The sequence below is a fragment of the Akebia trifoliata genome, chromosome 7, assembly GCF_017979445.1.
Source record: "Akebia trifoliata isolate Shusen 1 chromosome 7, ASM1797944v1, whole genome shotgun sequence".
NCBI lineage: Eukaryota > Viridiplantae > Streptophyta > Magnoliopsida > Ranunculales > Lardizabalaceae > Akebia > Akebia trifoliata.
In genome coordinates, this window is record NC_141381.1 from 32,054,835 (window position 1) to 32,072,282 (window position 17,448).

The 17,448-nt window shown below is 36.7% G+C and overlaps 1 protein-coding gene across 2 annotated transcripts; it reads left to right on the top strand.

Annotated features, from left to right (window-relative positions):
• The first annotated feature begins 348 nt into the window (after positions 1-348).
• LOC147399116 (formin-like protein 20) lies at positions 349-16,636 on the top strand. Of its 2 annotated transcripts, XM_086448552.1 has the most exons (18): positions 351-760; positions 1,767-2,470; positions 2,535-2,756; positions 2,836-4,568; positions 4,921-5,053; positions 6,464-6,535; positions 7,630-7,728; positions 7,883-7,924; positions 9,430-9,510; positions 9,606-9,656; positions 9,768-9,849; positions 10,890-10,984; positions 11,470-11,538; positions 11,641-11,757; positions 13,353-13,421; positions 13,520-13,586; positions 14,960-15,255; positions 16,175-16,636. In XM_086448552.1, exons 1-17 carry the CDS (start codon positions 688-690, stop codon positions 15,112-15,114), a joined length of 3,864 nt encoding a protein of 1,287 aa, XP_086304678.1. In that variant the 5' UTR covers positions 351-687; the 3' UTR covers positions 15,115-15,255; positions 16,175-16,636. The 2 variants fall into 2 exon arrangements, with proteins under 2 accessions (XP_086304679.1, XP_086304678.1); XM_086448553.1 differs by lacking the exon at positions 9,430-9,510 and having other exon boundaries at positions 349-760.
• The last annotated feature ends 812 nt before the right edge of the window (positions 16,637-17,448 follow it).

The following is a 17,448-nucleotide window of genomic DNA, read 5'->3' on the forward strand; positions in this document are numbered from 1 at the left end:
TAAAATCAATTTGATTTCATAATAGTCTTGGACCCAACTTAATGAAAACTAAAACATCAATCTGGCTGATTTAGTGGAAATAGTTGTACAATGGCTGAGATGTGGATCCAAAAGAATATACCACGTTGCATGCATAGGATGTATGGAGTCAGATAGCTAACCACTCCCTGGCATACAAGATCTAAACAAATTATAGAAGCGCACTAAGAGATCGAAATGATGAATAGAGGCGGGTGCTGTCCTAATAGAAGGTCCCCTAAAGCCCAAACAAGTCCATGCGCCTCTCCCTCTCATGACCGCCACGTGTCTTTCTTAATGTCGATCGATGAAGCCAACTTGTCGTAGAGTTTTCTCCTTTCCAGTCCACTTCATCTCTCTGTCTGCTCTCTGCATGTGAACAATTGTAACTTTTTTAGAAAGAAATTATCCATCTCTCATCCATTTCTGCAACAAATCTCTTCTTCAATCCTAGAGATCTCTTCTTCCATTGTTACGTCTCTGCTACATTTCTTCTTCTCTTCGATTTCTCTCTAATCCTCTCCAATTTCTTCTTCTCTGTCACTGAAATCTGTACAGGTCGATTGATCTTTGTTTAGCTGTAATATCTGATTTTTATTAGTTTGATCGAAGAGGTGTTTAGCTGAAGTAGCGGTTTGGATCAGATCAAGGAAGCAGCAGCGCCAGAAGATGGCGCTGTTCAGGAGGTTGTTCTATCGGAAACCACCAGATCGGCTTCTGGAGATTTCTGAGAGAGTTTATGGTATATTTTTGGACTTTTATGATTCAGTGTAGGTAGATCTGGAAGTTGTATCTGCTTTTTTTAAGAATTTTTGTTTCAGTTAATGATAAAATGGTTATGTAGTCGTTGCAGACTTGCACATTTTGTCTGATTTTTCATTTTCATTTACTAAAGGTTTGTGAAGTGTAAATTACATTGTTGAAGATTTCGATTTCTGGAAATTTTTTATGAAATTGAGTAAGTATTGAGGCACATTGTGGCCCAATTGAAGGGTTTGAAGTGCTAATTTTCTTTCTAGATGGAAGTTTAAGAAATGGAGGAAAAGTTTTAGTTTAGTTTAGAAAATTAGTTGAAGTTTTGAAGTATTTTAACGAGTTTTTTCAGCACTTTTTTGGTGTTATTGCATTTTCTTTTTATTATCGACTGTGTCTTTTATATTTCACACGTGTAGTTACTGTATCTCCAAGTAAGTGGAGATATTGTGGAATTTGTGAAGGATTTTGTCGAGTTCATGAGATAATGGGGAAGTCTTCGCAACAATTGAGTTAATTTAGTTTGAATTATGTTTTATAGTTATAATTATGAAAACTTAGGGTTATCTTTGTTGCCGGATCCGTGGAAGTTGCATCATCCTTTGAAAATTGAGGGCATTTTGTCAAGAATTTGTACAAGGTTGAACATTCTTGGATAAATCTAGTTCTTTTCACGGGTTTGATTTTCCCGGAGAATTTCCATGACAATTGCAAGTTCATTAATTTCCCCTCCCGTAAAATAAAAAAAACTATTAAAAGAAAATCTTTTGCCCTTACAAATGATATTCAGTCTTCTAGATTGTATTCTGACTTCTTTTTTTCTTTCCCCATTTTTTTCTCTTCTCATGTGCCAAGTACTAATGCTTTTGTTAGTGACTTGATCTTGTAGTTTCATCTTCTCATATGTGTTACTTTAATTACTACATCTTTTTGAAGTTCTTTCCCTACAGTGATTGTGATCTTCTGGTTGTTGGTTGGTGATTTGTGTGTGGCAGTGTTCGACTGTTGCTTCTCGACGGACATTTTGGAAGAAGATGAATACAAGGTTTACATGAGTGGAATTGTGGCCCAATTACAGGATCACTTCCCAGATGCCTCTTTTATGGTATTTAACTTCAGGGAAGGAGAAACAAGGAGCCAGATTTCAGACATATTGTCTCAGTATGACATGACTGTTATGGACTACCCTCGGCAATATGAGGGGTGTCCTTTGCTCCCATTGGAGATGATCCATCACTTCTTGAGATCGAGTGAAAGCTGGTTGTCATTGGAAGGACAACAGAACGTGCTTTTGATGCACTGTGAGAGAGGAGGATGGCCTGTATTGGCGTTCATGCTTGCGGGTCTTCTGTTATACAGAAAGCAGTATACCGGGGAACAAAAGACTCTGGAAATGGTTTACAAGCAAGCTCCAAGGGAACTCCTCCATCTCTTGACTCCTTTAAATCCATACCCGTCCCAGATGAGATATCTCCAGTACATCTCGAGAAGAAATCTTGGTTCAGATTGGCCTCCGTCTGGGACACCTTTGATTTTGGATTGTCTTATCCTTAGAGTCCTTCCAGTTTTTAATGGAGTAAAGGATTGCAGGCCAGTAGTTCGAGTTTATGGTCAGGAACCATCGTCTGCATCCAACAGAGGTTCTAAGATTTTGTTTTCAACCCCAAAAACGAAGAAACAGGTTCACCAATACAGACAGGTAAAATCTGCTCTCTATTTTCATTTTTAATTATTCAAAATGTTGATATGAACTGTATTTGCAGGCAGAGAGTTCGCTAGTGAAAATAGATATTCATTGCCATGTTCAAGGGGATGTCGTTCTCGAATGCATCCATTTTGACGGAGATCTTCAATGTGAAGAAATGATGTTCAGGGTTATGTTCAACACTGCATTTATCCGATCAAATACCTTGACACTGAACCGTGAGGAGATCGATGTGTTGTGGGACGCCAAGTATCAGTTTCTGAAAGACTTCAAAGCAGAGGTATGTGATGTTCTTTCTTCGATGGGAGTATCTATTCCTGATATTACTGGGGTTGAATGCATATGTATCTCTGACTCAGGTACTCTTTTCGGACTCTGATGCTGTTGGATCTAATATCAATACAGAACTTGAGAGCGAAAGCGAGGATGAGACAGAAGGTGCAACAGAGGAGTTCTTTGAGGTGGAAGAGATCTTTAGCAATTTAGATGGGCAGGATGGAAAGGGAGATTCTGATTTTCACATTGTTGAAGACAGTGAATTGGATTATAGAAATCACATACAGGATGTGAAGGGAGATTCCTATCTTCACAGGAATCAAGATAGCATTATGGATCATGGGAATTACAAACAGGATAGTAAGGTAGATGATGATTCTCCCACACTTCAAGGAAGCATTTTGGATGATAGGAATCACAAAGGAGAAGCTGACGCAGTGACCAATATTCAGAGACTACTAGTATCAAGTGATATAAAGCAAGACAAAGGCAAAGTTGCTGTGCAGAAGAATTTAGAAACCAAGGTTCTGCAGCAGAAGTTGGAAACTAATGTTCAAAGACAGAAACCTGAAAAATTATTGCCTCCCACAACAAAGAAACAGCCAATTCGCAGTTCCAAACCAGCTTCAGATCCAATTGCAGCACAAGAACATATTAAACAGCAGGCTCAGGGTACTCCCATGAAATCAACAAAAACAAATAATCTATCTCGTTGGACTCCACCAAACAAAGGGTCTTACACTAATTCCATGCAGCCATCAAGATATAACAGTGCACCTGCTGCTCTAGTCATTACTTCACTTTCACAAGACTGCAATTCAGGGGAAATGTTGGACGATCTTCCTATAATCCCATCTGACCTGATTCTCATATCTCATGAAGTTGATTCTGCCGCATATACCAAATCTCCAGCGGATGTACTGAGATCCTTTCCACTACCATCGTTACCTTCCCCTCAAGCAACATTTGCTCCTTACACTTCATCTTTTCCTCGTCCATCACAAGGGGCAATCCCTCCTCCTCCACCTCCACCTCCACCATCAGCACAGCATCCCTTCACACCTGTTCAATCTTCTCAACTTCCCCCACCACCCCAACCTTCCACACCTTTGAGAACAAGGAAAACACTTAAATCATTTTTCACTATCCCCCCACCTCCATCTCCTTCTATGCACTTGGGTGTGACATCTGAGAGTCCAGCTCCTTCTCCTTCTTCTCCTCCTCCTCCTCCTCCTCCTCCACCACCACCACCACCACCATTGTGCCGAGGTGGAACAATTCCCCCTCCTTCACCTCCTCCACCTCCTTCAAGGGCCAGGGCTTCTTCAAATGGTCCTACCCAAGTGGCACCCCCACCCCCACCTCCTCGTCCACCTCCTATGCGTGGAGCCCCACGTACACCACCTCCCCCACCGCCACCTCCTTTTATGCGTGGACCCCCACCTCCACCACCCCCTCCTATGCGTGGTGCTCCTCCACCACCACCTCCCACGCATGGTGCTCCTCCACCACCCCCTTTTCCTGGATCACGAACACCTGGTCCCCCTGCTCCACCTAGACCCCCAGGTGGTGCAATTCCTCCTCCACCACCTTTTGGTGTTAAAGGAACAAATGTAGTTGGATCAAATGTTGACTCAAGAGGTTTATCTTCGGGAGGAGGGCGTGGGCTTACACGCTCAGCAAGCTCAGGTTATCAGGGGTCTTTTGCTTCAGCAAATCGAAGATCCTCACTGAAGCCACTACACTGGATTAAGGTTACAAGAGCTGTGCAAGGAAGTTTATGGGATGAATTACAAAGATACAGTGAACCTCAAAGGTATTGTTACAATCATTTACTGATCTTGTTTTAAATTTAGTGTTAGTGATTTTGTTTCCCTGGCATGTCATTATCACTCAGACTTCCAAAAAATCAATGATGTCACATATTTGTTAGAACTTAGAACTTTACATTCGATAATGCTTTCATTGGCTTGGATCTGAAAGTATATTTGAATTATCCTCTCATCAAATCTGCCTCATTACTTCTTGAGTCTTGTTTTATGGTTATTGGACTGCCAATAAAAAAAAATTTAATTGCTAGATTTTTTTTTCATCATCATCATAGCTGGCTATTGTTGTTTTTCATATTATTATTATATATATTAATGATGTTATCCCTTGAATGCTAGTGCGTCAGAATTTGATGTGTCAGAACTTGAGAGTCTTTTCTCTGCTGTGGTTCCAAATATGGTTGATAGCTCAGGAGGTAAATCTGGGGGGAGGCGTAAGTCTCTTGGATCTAAAACAGACAAAGTCCACTTGGTAAACCATACAAATCTATATGCACAGTGGAATTTTATATTATTTTTTTCTGTATAATCTTGTTTGTGTGAGGTAATGTTATTGCTGTCTTGTGAAGATTTCTATTGGTGACTTGATATGTTTCCCATGGTTCATCTTTGTGTAGAGGATAATATTCTCTTTTCCTTTTTATTCTATATTCTATATCCCTCATCTTTTGGATTTCTTGTTTTCTTGATTAAAAATAGTGGTTACACAAGGATGGATACTAAGCAGATTGACCTACAAAAGGCTTCATGCCTCATTCTTTCAATCACCATTCATCCAGCCTTGTAATTTGATATTATTGTTAGCCTGATCAAATTACAAAATCAGAAATATGTATGTTCATGTGTATCAAGAGAAGAGAACCAAAGAAAAGGAAAGGTACATGCTAATTCCAGTTTGGGACACAAGACAAAACTCAAATTATGATGGAGCAATCCAAATATCTGGCATAAAGTTGCAAAAAAATGGCATAAGAAACCCATCTTCGGTTGATGCTTCTCTTGTTTACTTTGTTCATTGGATCGATAGTAATACCATTTGATCAAGATTGCTGCTCTTGCTAACCGACCATCCTTTCTATTGTGGTGATTTCTATGTTATAAATGGCTGTGCCTAAGGGCATCTCTATTAAGCAACCTAACATTTTCTCTTGAGTTGTAATTGGGAAATTAAATTTATATGCTTTTAATTTGTGGGAAAAACGAAGTATGCTTGCTAATGGTATCTTCATGTGAGCTGATCAGAATCAATCACTGGCTTCCAATATAGGATGTTTTACAAAATGTCCCCTGATAGTCGTGCAGTTTTCGCCAGAAGTTATTCGTTTATTCTTTTTTGGTTCGGAATACTTTGAATTTGATATTTCACAGTACTGAAAATCGTGCATCTTGACAATTGAACCACTAATAGTAATTGTGCATCAAGTTTATTCAGTATAATTTAGAAGCTGGATTATCTCATAAGTCTTGGGGGAAATGGTCGACCATGATATTATTATGTGGGCCAGTTTAGATATAGCCTCTATGACATTGGGAACTAATGTTGCACCTATACAGGGTCCTTCAGATATAATTTTTATTATGTAAGAAGGAAACGGTGATCCCTAAATTGTAATTTTTTTCCTTCTTCTCACTTGGCAATGGATTTGTTTCCACATTAAGCACACTAAATTGTTGGGAATATTTATTTACTATTCTTCTTTATCGCTAAGTAACTAAGAAAACTGATGATCTGATTCTATGTTTTGAAAGTACTTTTTACATGGTGATCTGTTACTCAAAATGTCTTCAATGCTTCTCTAAGTTGTTTGTTGTTATTTTCCTCTGCTCCAATACTGTCAAACTCAAACCTTTCACCAATGAGCATTTGTTTTATCTTCTGCAGATTGACCTGAGGCGGGCCAATAACTGTGAAATCATGCTGACAAAAGTTAAGATGCCACTTTCTGATATGATGGTAAGCTAGCTCTGGTTCAGATTTTTTTTTTTTCTTCTAATGAATGCATTATTATTTTTTCTAATAATGCTTCTCATTATAGATGGATTTGGTACCATTCTCTTTATAGAAAGCATTTAAAAACATAAGATATAGTTGGCTGAGTGATAAGGAACACATCTCATGCATGGGAAGACAAAAGTGCAACTTCTGGGGGCTACTTATTCTAGTGTACCACATTCATTCTTGCCTTAACTGGTTTAGGCTTTACCACAAAAGAAACATAAGCCGTGCTTACTTTAGCATTGGATAATCTCTACCAAGATGGGTCTAAATTCTGATCCAAGGTTCATAGTGTTGGATAACTTCAAGTCCATGCTTGAAGGGTGAATGCACCTTTGGTTTGCCTTCAAGGTGGCAAAAAAAATGTTATGGAACCTATCAAAAAAGAATGCTATGGAGCTTAATACTGTTTGCTGGGGGATTTGGAAAGAAAGAAATTATGATGTTTCTTAAGACAAAGCATCAGTTGCATGGAATGCTTTTTTTCTATTCTTGGTTCCCTTTTCTTTTGGTGTAGATTTTCAAGGAATTTGGGGATGTATTCTTTGAGGATTTTGTGGGTGGATGGGATTGGGTGTGCAGTATTTCCGTTTTCTAGGGTCTTGGGTGGTTTGGTGCCTGTTTTGTGCATTGGTTCTTGCCATTAGTATTGTACATTTGTGGGTCAGCTAAACCCCTTTGTTTATTAATAACATTTTACTTATCAAACAAATGAAAAAAAAAAAAAAAAGGAAGGGCACCCTTTCTCTCCTCTCCCAGACCATGAGTTTTTGGTTAACGAGTCATTTTTTTTTTTTTTGTTGCGAATTAAGTACATCTTTACAATTTTTAGGTAGTTGTAGCATATAGGAAGGTCATGCCTGGTTATAAGTTATAATCTCTGGTAACTGTATGTCCTGCTGACTGCTTCTTACTTAAATCCTAGAAGGTATGAGCTGATTTTCTTTTCTTTGGTGTTTTACTCCATGTTATGTACAAATATTTAAATCCAGACCCATATAAATTAGTCACTGGAAGTTTTTCTATTAGCTGACCATTTAAATGATTTACAGGCTGCAGCACTAGCATTGGATGAATCAATTTTAGATGTTGATCAGGTGGAGAATCTTATAAAATTCTGTCCTACAAAAGAGGAAATGGAACTTCTTAAGGTTGATTTATTTACTTGTTCATGATTCACTTTACATTTGTTCTAAGTATTCCATGATTATTTTGACATAAAAGAAGTTCTCTCTTGTCTAGATGTGCTTTGAACATTCCAGTTAGGTGTTCTATTTTGTTGTGATTTCTTTGTCTTTTGATCAGGGTTACAATGATAACAAGGAAAATCTTGGAAAGTGTGAACAGGTTAGTATAATCTGCTTCCTTGATCATAGTTTATAAATTTTCTATATTAATGATGCATTGCTAGTATCATTCTGAACATTTTGTAGAATCTGAATGCATGGACAAGAAAAATCGGCCTCCCTAGTTGGAAAAAATTGATGAATAATTATAAACTTATGGTTTTGACACTATTATTTGATCCAAAATTTGTTATGACTGCTGTCTCAGTGGCGTGGAATATTCATGAACAATGTTTTTGTAAAGTATAAAAGAATTGATGCGGTTAAAATAATACTATGCATGTTGTTACACTTTTAAATGAAGAGAACATGTTAGGGAGTATCTGATCCAATTTATTGAAGTTAATCAAATTTTCCTGTGTTTTAGCCTGAGCCTTGGTTTCAACTGGAATTTTGATGCAAATGAACTAAAAGAAATTAGATCGACGAGTCTGCTGGGTTGGGGTTAGGGGTGGATAAAAATAGGTTTTGGTTGTGGTTTGACTAAGAATGAATTAAGGGTTTGTAATTGAGAAATGGTCTGATGACAGTGAGTAAAAAGGGCTTGACGGCATGTATGTGAGCAGGAATTAGGGTAAGACAAGGTTATTGGTGTTGTTTTGAGAGTTTAATAGGGAGTAGTTTAGTTGGTTTGATTAGGGTGATTGCAGGTTTCAAATGGACTGGGACAGGGACAGTTGCTTACTAAGATAGGTTTCAGGATTCTGATTTAGTTGTAACAGGTTGCAAACTAATAGTGTCAAAATTGGGTATTTAGGGCTATACACTCGGTAGAATTTATGGTTTGGAAGTATCTGGACATATGGTCTAGCTAGGACTTTTTTTTTTTTTTTTTTCAGTTGGTATAGGTAGGGTTTAAAGCAGGAATTAATATAAAAAAACGGAGCATCATCATCATTATCATCTACGCATTATCTAAATATCGGTTACAACCTATTTCACTATTCAACATGACAAAAGGGACATAAAAGTCAAATAGATATAATCATCATATGGTTATGGAATTTGCCAGTGATAGGCAGGCAATGTCGCCATTTCATATTTCAACCCTTTATCTTTATTCAAGTTGACATATTCTATATATTTTAAAGATTCTTTGGAATATTCCGCTAGAAGTTATGAATTGTATGTAAGAAGTGTGAAACCTTTTGAAATATTCCAACCATTATAACATTCTTTTAAAATAATACATAAAACTTAAAGAATGGCCAACCAAGGCAATCAATCCTTCAGCAACAAAAGCATGCAAATTGATGTGTCGTAAGTTTATTAGCAAGTACGTGTGCAATCTAATTTTTTTTGGACTAATTTTATTCTACATTGTTATTTACAGAAAACTCCATTACTTTTTTCAATTTTATACAACCTTCATGGTGAAATGTTGTTTATGGAAATATTTATGGCCAATTTATAAATAACTTGCAGTACATGTTTGATCTCTCTCTTGATACTATGGTTAGATCAAATAAATAAAAAGTTTTTGATGGTTGACTTTTGATGTTGTAGTTCTTTTTGGAGCTTATGAAAGTTCCACGGGTGGAATCTAAATTAAGAGTATTTTCTTTCAAGATTCAATTTGGCTCTCAGGTTGAATGCTGTATTTAGTATTTTTCTAATTTAGTAAAGCAACCAACACAATTTTCCATAGCTTGATCTCTTCATTTCTTTGACCTCTTTTGCAGATTTCAGATTTTCGCAAGAGTTTAAACACTGTAAACTCTGCATCTGAAGAGGTATTTTGTCAGTAGTTCTGCAACCCCTGCAAGTTTCCATTGGTTCCATAGTACCCTTTATACTCTTTTTTCCTTTTTAACATATTCTAAATCCCTAATTACCATAATCAGGTTAGGAATTCCATCAAATTAAAGGAAATTATGAAGAAAATTCTTTGCCTGGGGAATACACTAAACCAGGGAACTGTGAGGGGTAAGTGAATCCACAAATATTCTGAAGTTCTCAATGGCTGCAGTTCCATTTGTTAATTTATGGGCAATAAGAAAGTTCATATTTCTTTGGTCTTGCTTTAAGGGTGGTTCATGTTGTTAATTATATGATTATTTTGATTGGTTAACGTTAATTCTATTATAGGTATGCCTAAATATTATGATTAGCAAAAAGCAGTTGTCCGTGCCTGTTTCAACTATTTGAGTTCAGACAGCAAGAATCCTTTCCATGCATATCTTCAGTTGTTTCATCACTACCTTAACCCAAGTCCTCTCTCATTGCCCTTTAAGAGCCTTCTGCCTCCACCAGAATTAATCTTCCTTGAAATTTTGTACCTCCTCTACTCATGTGGATAGATCTGGAACTTCAGAGTTTTTATTTGTTGACATCTTCACATATAAATTATTCATTAATATCAATCCTTATTATGATATGATTCCTGTGAACTTATTACGTGCAAGGTTCTTGCATTTTGACTAGTGTTTGAGTATGTTAGTGCATGTTTATTCCAAACATGACCTGACCCAATTCAGCTTAACCTAATCCAACCCAAATTATGATATGGTTGAAGTAAATTAGAATGTGTTGTGCTCCGATTATGTATCTTGGTTTGAGATGGTAACAGGTTAAAGTTCAGCTCTGTGTTGACTTGTATGGATCCCAACCTGAGCCAACCTTGCCTAGGTTGCACATGATATAGATATAGTGAATCAATCACATGGGTGTACTCAAAAAAATGAATCACCCAAATGAAGAATTATGAAGGATCATGTCATTCATCACACAATATTATTAAAAGAGAGAGAGAGAGTGAGAAGGTTTTTTAGTACTAAAGTTCAGTCATTCCGTTTGGATCTGCTACTATCTTATCTATTCTATACTGATTCTGAAGTTCTAAGAGTGAAATAGTGAATTTTTTTTGGTCATAGTCAACTTTCATGTGTTAATTGTTAGGTCCTCTAACTAGATGATTTAGTCTTTTTACTTTCCACGGAGTGCTCAATGAGTTTCTATATGTACAGGTTCAGCTATTGGATTTCGATTGGATAGCCTTCTAAAACTGATAGATACGCGTGCTTCTAACAATAAAATGACACTAATGCATTTTCTTTGTAAGGTATGACTAATTTTTTTTCCAGTACAGTTGAATTGAAATGTTTCTGGTCGAATGACAGATGTTTTCTTCTTCTATTTTGGGAATTCAGTGGTTTTTTCAACTTCATGGAAGTTAAAACTATGTAAATTTGAACAAACATTTCAGTGCTACACAGTATACTATATTTAAAGGATTGCTAAACATTTTCTTTTTTGTGCCATGATATCCTTTGAACTTACAAAACGACTAAAGATGACATTTACATGTTATATCGCTATAGAAAATTAAATTAACAATAACATACAATGACCCATTTATGAAATATTTATTGAGTGGGTCTACTGCGGCATAGATGATACTGATTTTTGTAGTTGGTTTAGCAAATAGTTGTGTTCCTGTATCAGAATTCCTTTAGCACGCTCTCTGTTTGTCTCTACCTTTGAACTTTCATGGGGTCATTCATATTACATTATTTAATCTGACTCTTAGGTTTTCATGAACCTCAGGTAGCCTCAAAATCACCTGGACTTTTAAATTTTTACGAAGACCTTCTTAGCCTGGAAACTGCATCAAAGGTTATCATCACCTTCCCCCCCCCCCCCCCCCCTCTTTTTTTTTTTCTTTTCTTTTGTTGATCACAATGGCATATGGTAACATCTGTACTTTCTTCCATGCAGATACAATTGAAGTCCTTGGCAGAAGAAATGCAAGCTATTATTAAAGGTTTAGAAAAGGTCAAGCAAGAGCTGGTTGCATCTGAAACTGACGGTCCTGTGTCAGAAGTTTTTCGGAAGGTATTCTGAGGTCCTATTTTTAATTTTTAGTTATATCATTACAGAAACTCATATGGATTTTGTGATACCACAAGTTCATTTCATTTCTTAACAACCTTTGAACGTCTCTAGCTTTCCTTTCAGCCATTCATGTGAATTTCTTAATCATTTTTTATGTATGTGTGAACATGTTACTGTTATAATATACAATAATTGGGTTTAGTGTGCATTTTAGTTCCAAGTCTGGAAGATGGTCAATACCTGACGACCCAACTCAGTTTTCATATATATATATATATATATATATATATATATATATGACTGTTGTTATTGAAGAGAAGAGAGAAAAGGAGATCAAGAAGACCTGCCTACTTAAGTGAGGAAAAATAATAATTAAACAAAGCATCAGACAGCCTTCCAATTGAAAAGAAAATTCTCAAAAAATACCCCTTAAAATCATCAAAGGCTTTGCAACAACAAAGCCTTACCCCAAAGATTTGGGGTTGACTGAATGAATCTTGTTCCTCCAGTCCATTTGGTGGATTTTTACACTCTTTGCCAACCTAACACAACCCTCCTTTATTCGGGCTTGGGACTGGCAATATAGTGTGAAGGGGACACTACACAGGCGGAGTTTGTACCGAAAGAATATGACACCCAAATTTGTAGTGACCTTGCAAACAAATGCACATTCCCCTTAAATATCCTAATGTTCTGCTGCTTCCAAATGTATCATTTCACACACTTTCAACTTTGAAAAGGAAAGAGGTCTGCCTTGGAAAACCCCAATACATGTGGAAGAGAGGTATGCAATGAGAACAAATGCATTTGGCGAAGGAGTATAGATCAAAAGATGATTGACCAACACCCCATTGGATAACCATAGGGACAACAATATGCTATTAAGAAGACCCCTAGTTGAAATTTGACCACTTAACAATATCTTACCTAAAGCAACCGACGTGTCCTATTTTTTGAAATATGATCAGCAATAAAAAAAAGTACATAGTATTTTGAGAACAAATTAAGGGAAAATAAGGGTATATGTCCTACTATTAGGTGAAGTTCGTCACACCTAATAAGTAAACCAGTCTTACATGTATAGTGATAATTGGCACAACTCTGTCCTTAATATGTTTGCATTTTAGCACCAGGGTTTTTGGTACAACTATTTGAGATTATCTTCATTGATTTTTTTGTTATATTTATGCGTGTTCATCGGATGACTACCAATACTTGTGTTACCTTGGTAATTAAAAAATGGATGGAATTCATATTGGATGGGTCACTTTAACAATAAATCCCTCTTCCACACTGTAGTGGTTTTCTGTGCTTCCATATCGTGTAACATACCCCCTAATATTCAGTGATGTTTCATCCGCAGTCTCAAATCATGTTTTTCTTTTATAAATTTTAGAACAATTTAAATCCTCAAGAAGCAAGTTTCTGCTATGAAGTTCCATCTCTCAAGGAATATACCATTGAAACCTGCATTTTACTTTTTCCAGATTTTAGTTGTGTGGATTATGGATTGTTCAAAAGCTTGCCTTCTGCTTATGATGATGATGCTTGTTTTGTTTGATTTTCAATCTTAGCAAGATGTTTTTGATGTTCAGACGTTGAAGGATTTCATTGGCATTGCTGAAAAAGAAGTAGTTTCTCTAACTTCATTGTATGCTGGAGTGGTATGCTACTAAACATTCAACTGTCTCCTTGATATCATATGTAGGTGTTGTTTTGTCTTTCTGATGTCTCTCTTTTATCATGTTTGATTGATGGACAGGGTAGGAATGCAGATGCACTTGCCCTTTATTTCGGTGAAGACCCTGCCCGTTGCCCATTTGAACAAGGTAACTTCTAGTCACTACAATTCCCTGAGCCCCTGTTGCATGAGATGCATGGATTTATGTGTAATATATAAGCTTTCAGTGGTTCCTTCAACTGAGTCAAACTGTTTATATATATAACGTTTGTAGCTCATGAAGCCTTGACCTCGTTCTGTCAAATACTATCTGCCCGTCTCTGAGAAGGCATTTACAATTACTGAACAGTAACGAGTTTGGTGCAAGAGATAAGGAAAAGAAAATATATTACTCCATTCAAATCAAAAAGACTAGGCAAGGGAAAAACATGAAATAAAAATAAGACAGATTAGAAGGAATCGTAGATCAAAAGAAATGACTTTTTGTGGAATTTGAGCTAAAGACATTCTATCAGATGATCTGGAAAGAGAATAAGATAATGAAGGTGCTAAGAAGACAAACTATGTGGATCAGTTATGATTATATCTTCTAAGAAAAAGAAAAAAAAAACCTGACAATTGTGAGCAAGAATAGCTGGTGGATAAGAAAGAATAAAAAGGAAGGCATGGTTTGAAGTCTCAGTCAAGTGCAACTCCATCAGTTGAAGAACTAAGATGGCCCCATTCTCAACAAAGACGGTGCAAGAGAAATGAAAACAATGGTGGGGGAGAACATGTAAGACAACCCCAAACCTCTCATTGAGGTCATCCTAGAGGCCTAATTGTCCTAACCTAGATATTCTCAGTTGAATAAAATCCTAGAAGAAAGATGAGAGAAAAAGGAAAAGAAGCAGCAGAAAAGAAATTAGAGGAGAAAAAGAGTAAGAATCTAATTTGACCATGGTTTCAAATCTCATCCGAGACCAAGATAACTCGGGTGAGTCATTCAGTATCATTCCGGAATGATGCGGATTTGTAACATGGATCATCTCGCACGTTGTCTTGGTTGATTTAAAAAGAACTTTTAGAAGTAACTACATTCTTATAATTCCCCTAATTAAAAAAAGGGATTAGTGGCAACAACTCAACTCAACATTTACTAGCTTGTAGGCTAGAATTTTCCTCAAAAGTTTGCTACCTCATCCTTATTTGGGTTTTATCCTTTACTTCTTCCCACTTTAAGCATCACATCAAATAAATTTATTGTTTTTATAAAAAATAAAAAAAAACTATTTGAAACAGAAAAAAAAAATCATCATGATGAAATTGGAGGTCGAGGGTTGAGTAGGTTGGTGCCAACAACTGATCCCATTATTTGCTTAGCTCATAGGTTATAATTTTGCATTGAATTTACTACTTCTTTCTAACCTTTAGAGGTGATGATTTGAGTTTCATCAATTTCTACAGTCCTTCATCATTTGTCCTCTTTACATGGTAATGCTTAGATTTTCACGACTTCTGAAGTTGTACTGGAAATTGCAGTTATTGCAACTCTGCTAAATTTCGTGAGGATGTTCCGAAGAGCGCATGAGGAGAACTGCAAGCAGGCTGAACTAGAGAGGAAGAAAGCTCAGAAGGAGGCCGAAATGGGGAAGGCAAAGGGTGTTAACCTAACAAAGAAAACTGTAAATAGCTAATTTTTCCCCAAACCCTCAAATGGGGCCCCAATTTTTTACCACGAGTGGTCAGCAACTGTGCGCAGGAGCTGAAGACAACAAAGTTGCCACTTCTTCAGACACAGGCTGAAATCCTCTATTTTCCCCAGGAATCTCTCAATGGTAAGTTTTCTCCAATCATGCAAGAGAATGTTTATGGGATCTACTCTTATAGTTACTGATGAAATTATGGATACAAGACTTATGGACCCTAAATGTAGTCGATAACTATTTTCCTTGTATACATGAATGGAAGGCAGTTGGCAGGGTCCCAACCTCCTAAGAGTTGGTCATATCACGCACCCAACTGCACGACCATATCAACCTGTTCAAAAGGGAAAAATAAAGAGTCGTGATAAAATGACTCCTCCACATGGCATACTCATCGACTCCCTGACGTGGGGTGTGCCAGAACCATAGACTTAATGCCTTGGGATACACAACCGCACATCCCCATATGCACAACTGCACAGATTTATGAGGATGCGGTTGTGTATCCTGAGGCATAAACTCTATGGTTACGATCATCCATCCGAATTCCAAACAAATTGACGTTTGTTCTCAACCCACAGTTGAGGCTCTCCATCAAACAGACTGCTTATCGTCCTAACAAATTGATGTTTGTTCCAAAGAAGGTTTGGAGTATTGACTTTTCTAGTATCAATTGGTTGATCATCCGAACAAATTGATGTTTGTTCCAAGGGAGGTTTGAAGGATGGACTTTTCTAATCTCACTCCACGGTTGAGGCTCTCCATCAAACGGGCAGTTGAGATTAAGAGGAAAAGAAAAAAATACTTAAGAGATTAAATTCTTGTTTTATAGGGATTAGTAGATACAACTTTTTTAGGAAATCCATAGTTTCTCAACCATTTGTTTGATGGAGAGCCTCAACCCTGAGTTGAGGCTAGTGTTTTCTACATCAAATGGTGGGTCCCGCCCTACTTCATCTACAGACCATAATTAATGGCTTATAACTCTCAAACCACGGATTATTCATTTAAGCTAGGGACTTAACTTGGCTCTTCACCATGCTTTCTCTAGGTATTTTTGTGAATCAGAGTGGATGCCCATTGGACTGCAAAGCGCAAGCTGGGATTGCATCTTCGAACAGTGTACAAGCTCTAACCTCATCTCACATTCTAATCTTTTGGGGTATTTTAGTAATACCCCCCTCCTCCCTTAAAATGCAATATTAGGTTTACCCCCCTTGACCAAAAGTCAATGTCTCTTTTTGTTGACGAATTAATGGTTAAATTTTGAATAAAATCAAAATTGAACTATTAATTCATCAACAAAAAGGTACTTTGACTTTCGGTCAAGGGGGATAAACCTACTCTTGCATTTTTCAGGGGAGGTAAACTTAATATCACCAATTTCATGGGCTCTTTTTTTTCATGTAACATGAAAGGTAGTTCTTTTCTTTTGAAGTGTAATTTTGACACAAACATTGAGAATCTGTTGTATTATATTAGAGAAATGAGAAGGAAAGTCTCTTAAAAAGTATATTATAATACTCCAAGTCTCCAAATATTTGTTGTGGGAAACCACTTGTTTCTGTAGTTGAAGCTCCATATTTTTACCATTTAGGGAAAAAAATAAAGCACTTCTAAACAATGTTGAGATACCAGGAAACAGAATTCTTAATCCAATGTTTATCTTCTAATCTTGGTGTCATTTGAACACTGGCGGTTTTGAATTGCCATGTCATCTCACTAAGAGCATCAACAATCAAACTTGTCAGTCATGATGTATTGCAGAAAACCATTCCCAACCCTCTTTTCATCATAGTCTCTTTCCTCTATTGTCACTTTCTTGGACTACCTTTTCTTTCCCAAACAATAATGTGGTAAATAAGTCCGTTCATCTAGTCTACAACAACAAAGGTATTGAAGGCGTTCAAAATGTTTATTCTCAGCATGCACACACACACAAAAGCAATTACAACAACACCAACAACAGTGTAATTTCTAATTACAGGTTTTGACCCATGGCTTTGTGTTGACATAGTGTAAGTAAGTGAAAACAAGGTGCGAGATGTTTTGGGTTTTTTGAGGCGAGGTGTAAGCTTCAATAAATTTATAAGAAAAAAAGAAAAAAATTATATAAATGAAAAAAAAAATAATAATAATAAAAATTAGTCATTTAGCTATTGAATTTTTTAATTTACATTTGCGGTTGATAGCCTGAGTTTCTATTGTTGTTAAAAGGCTCAAGAGCTCAAAAGTTAAAAAGTCAACTAAGAAAAATCATGATCCATAAATCATAATAGATACTACCTAAACAATATAAAACTTTGGATAACAAAAGAACAAAAT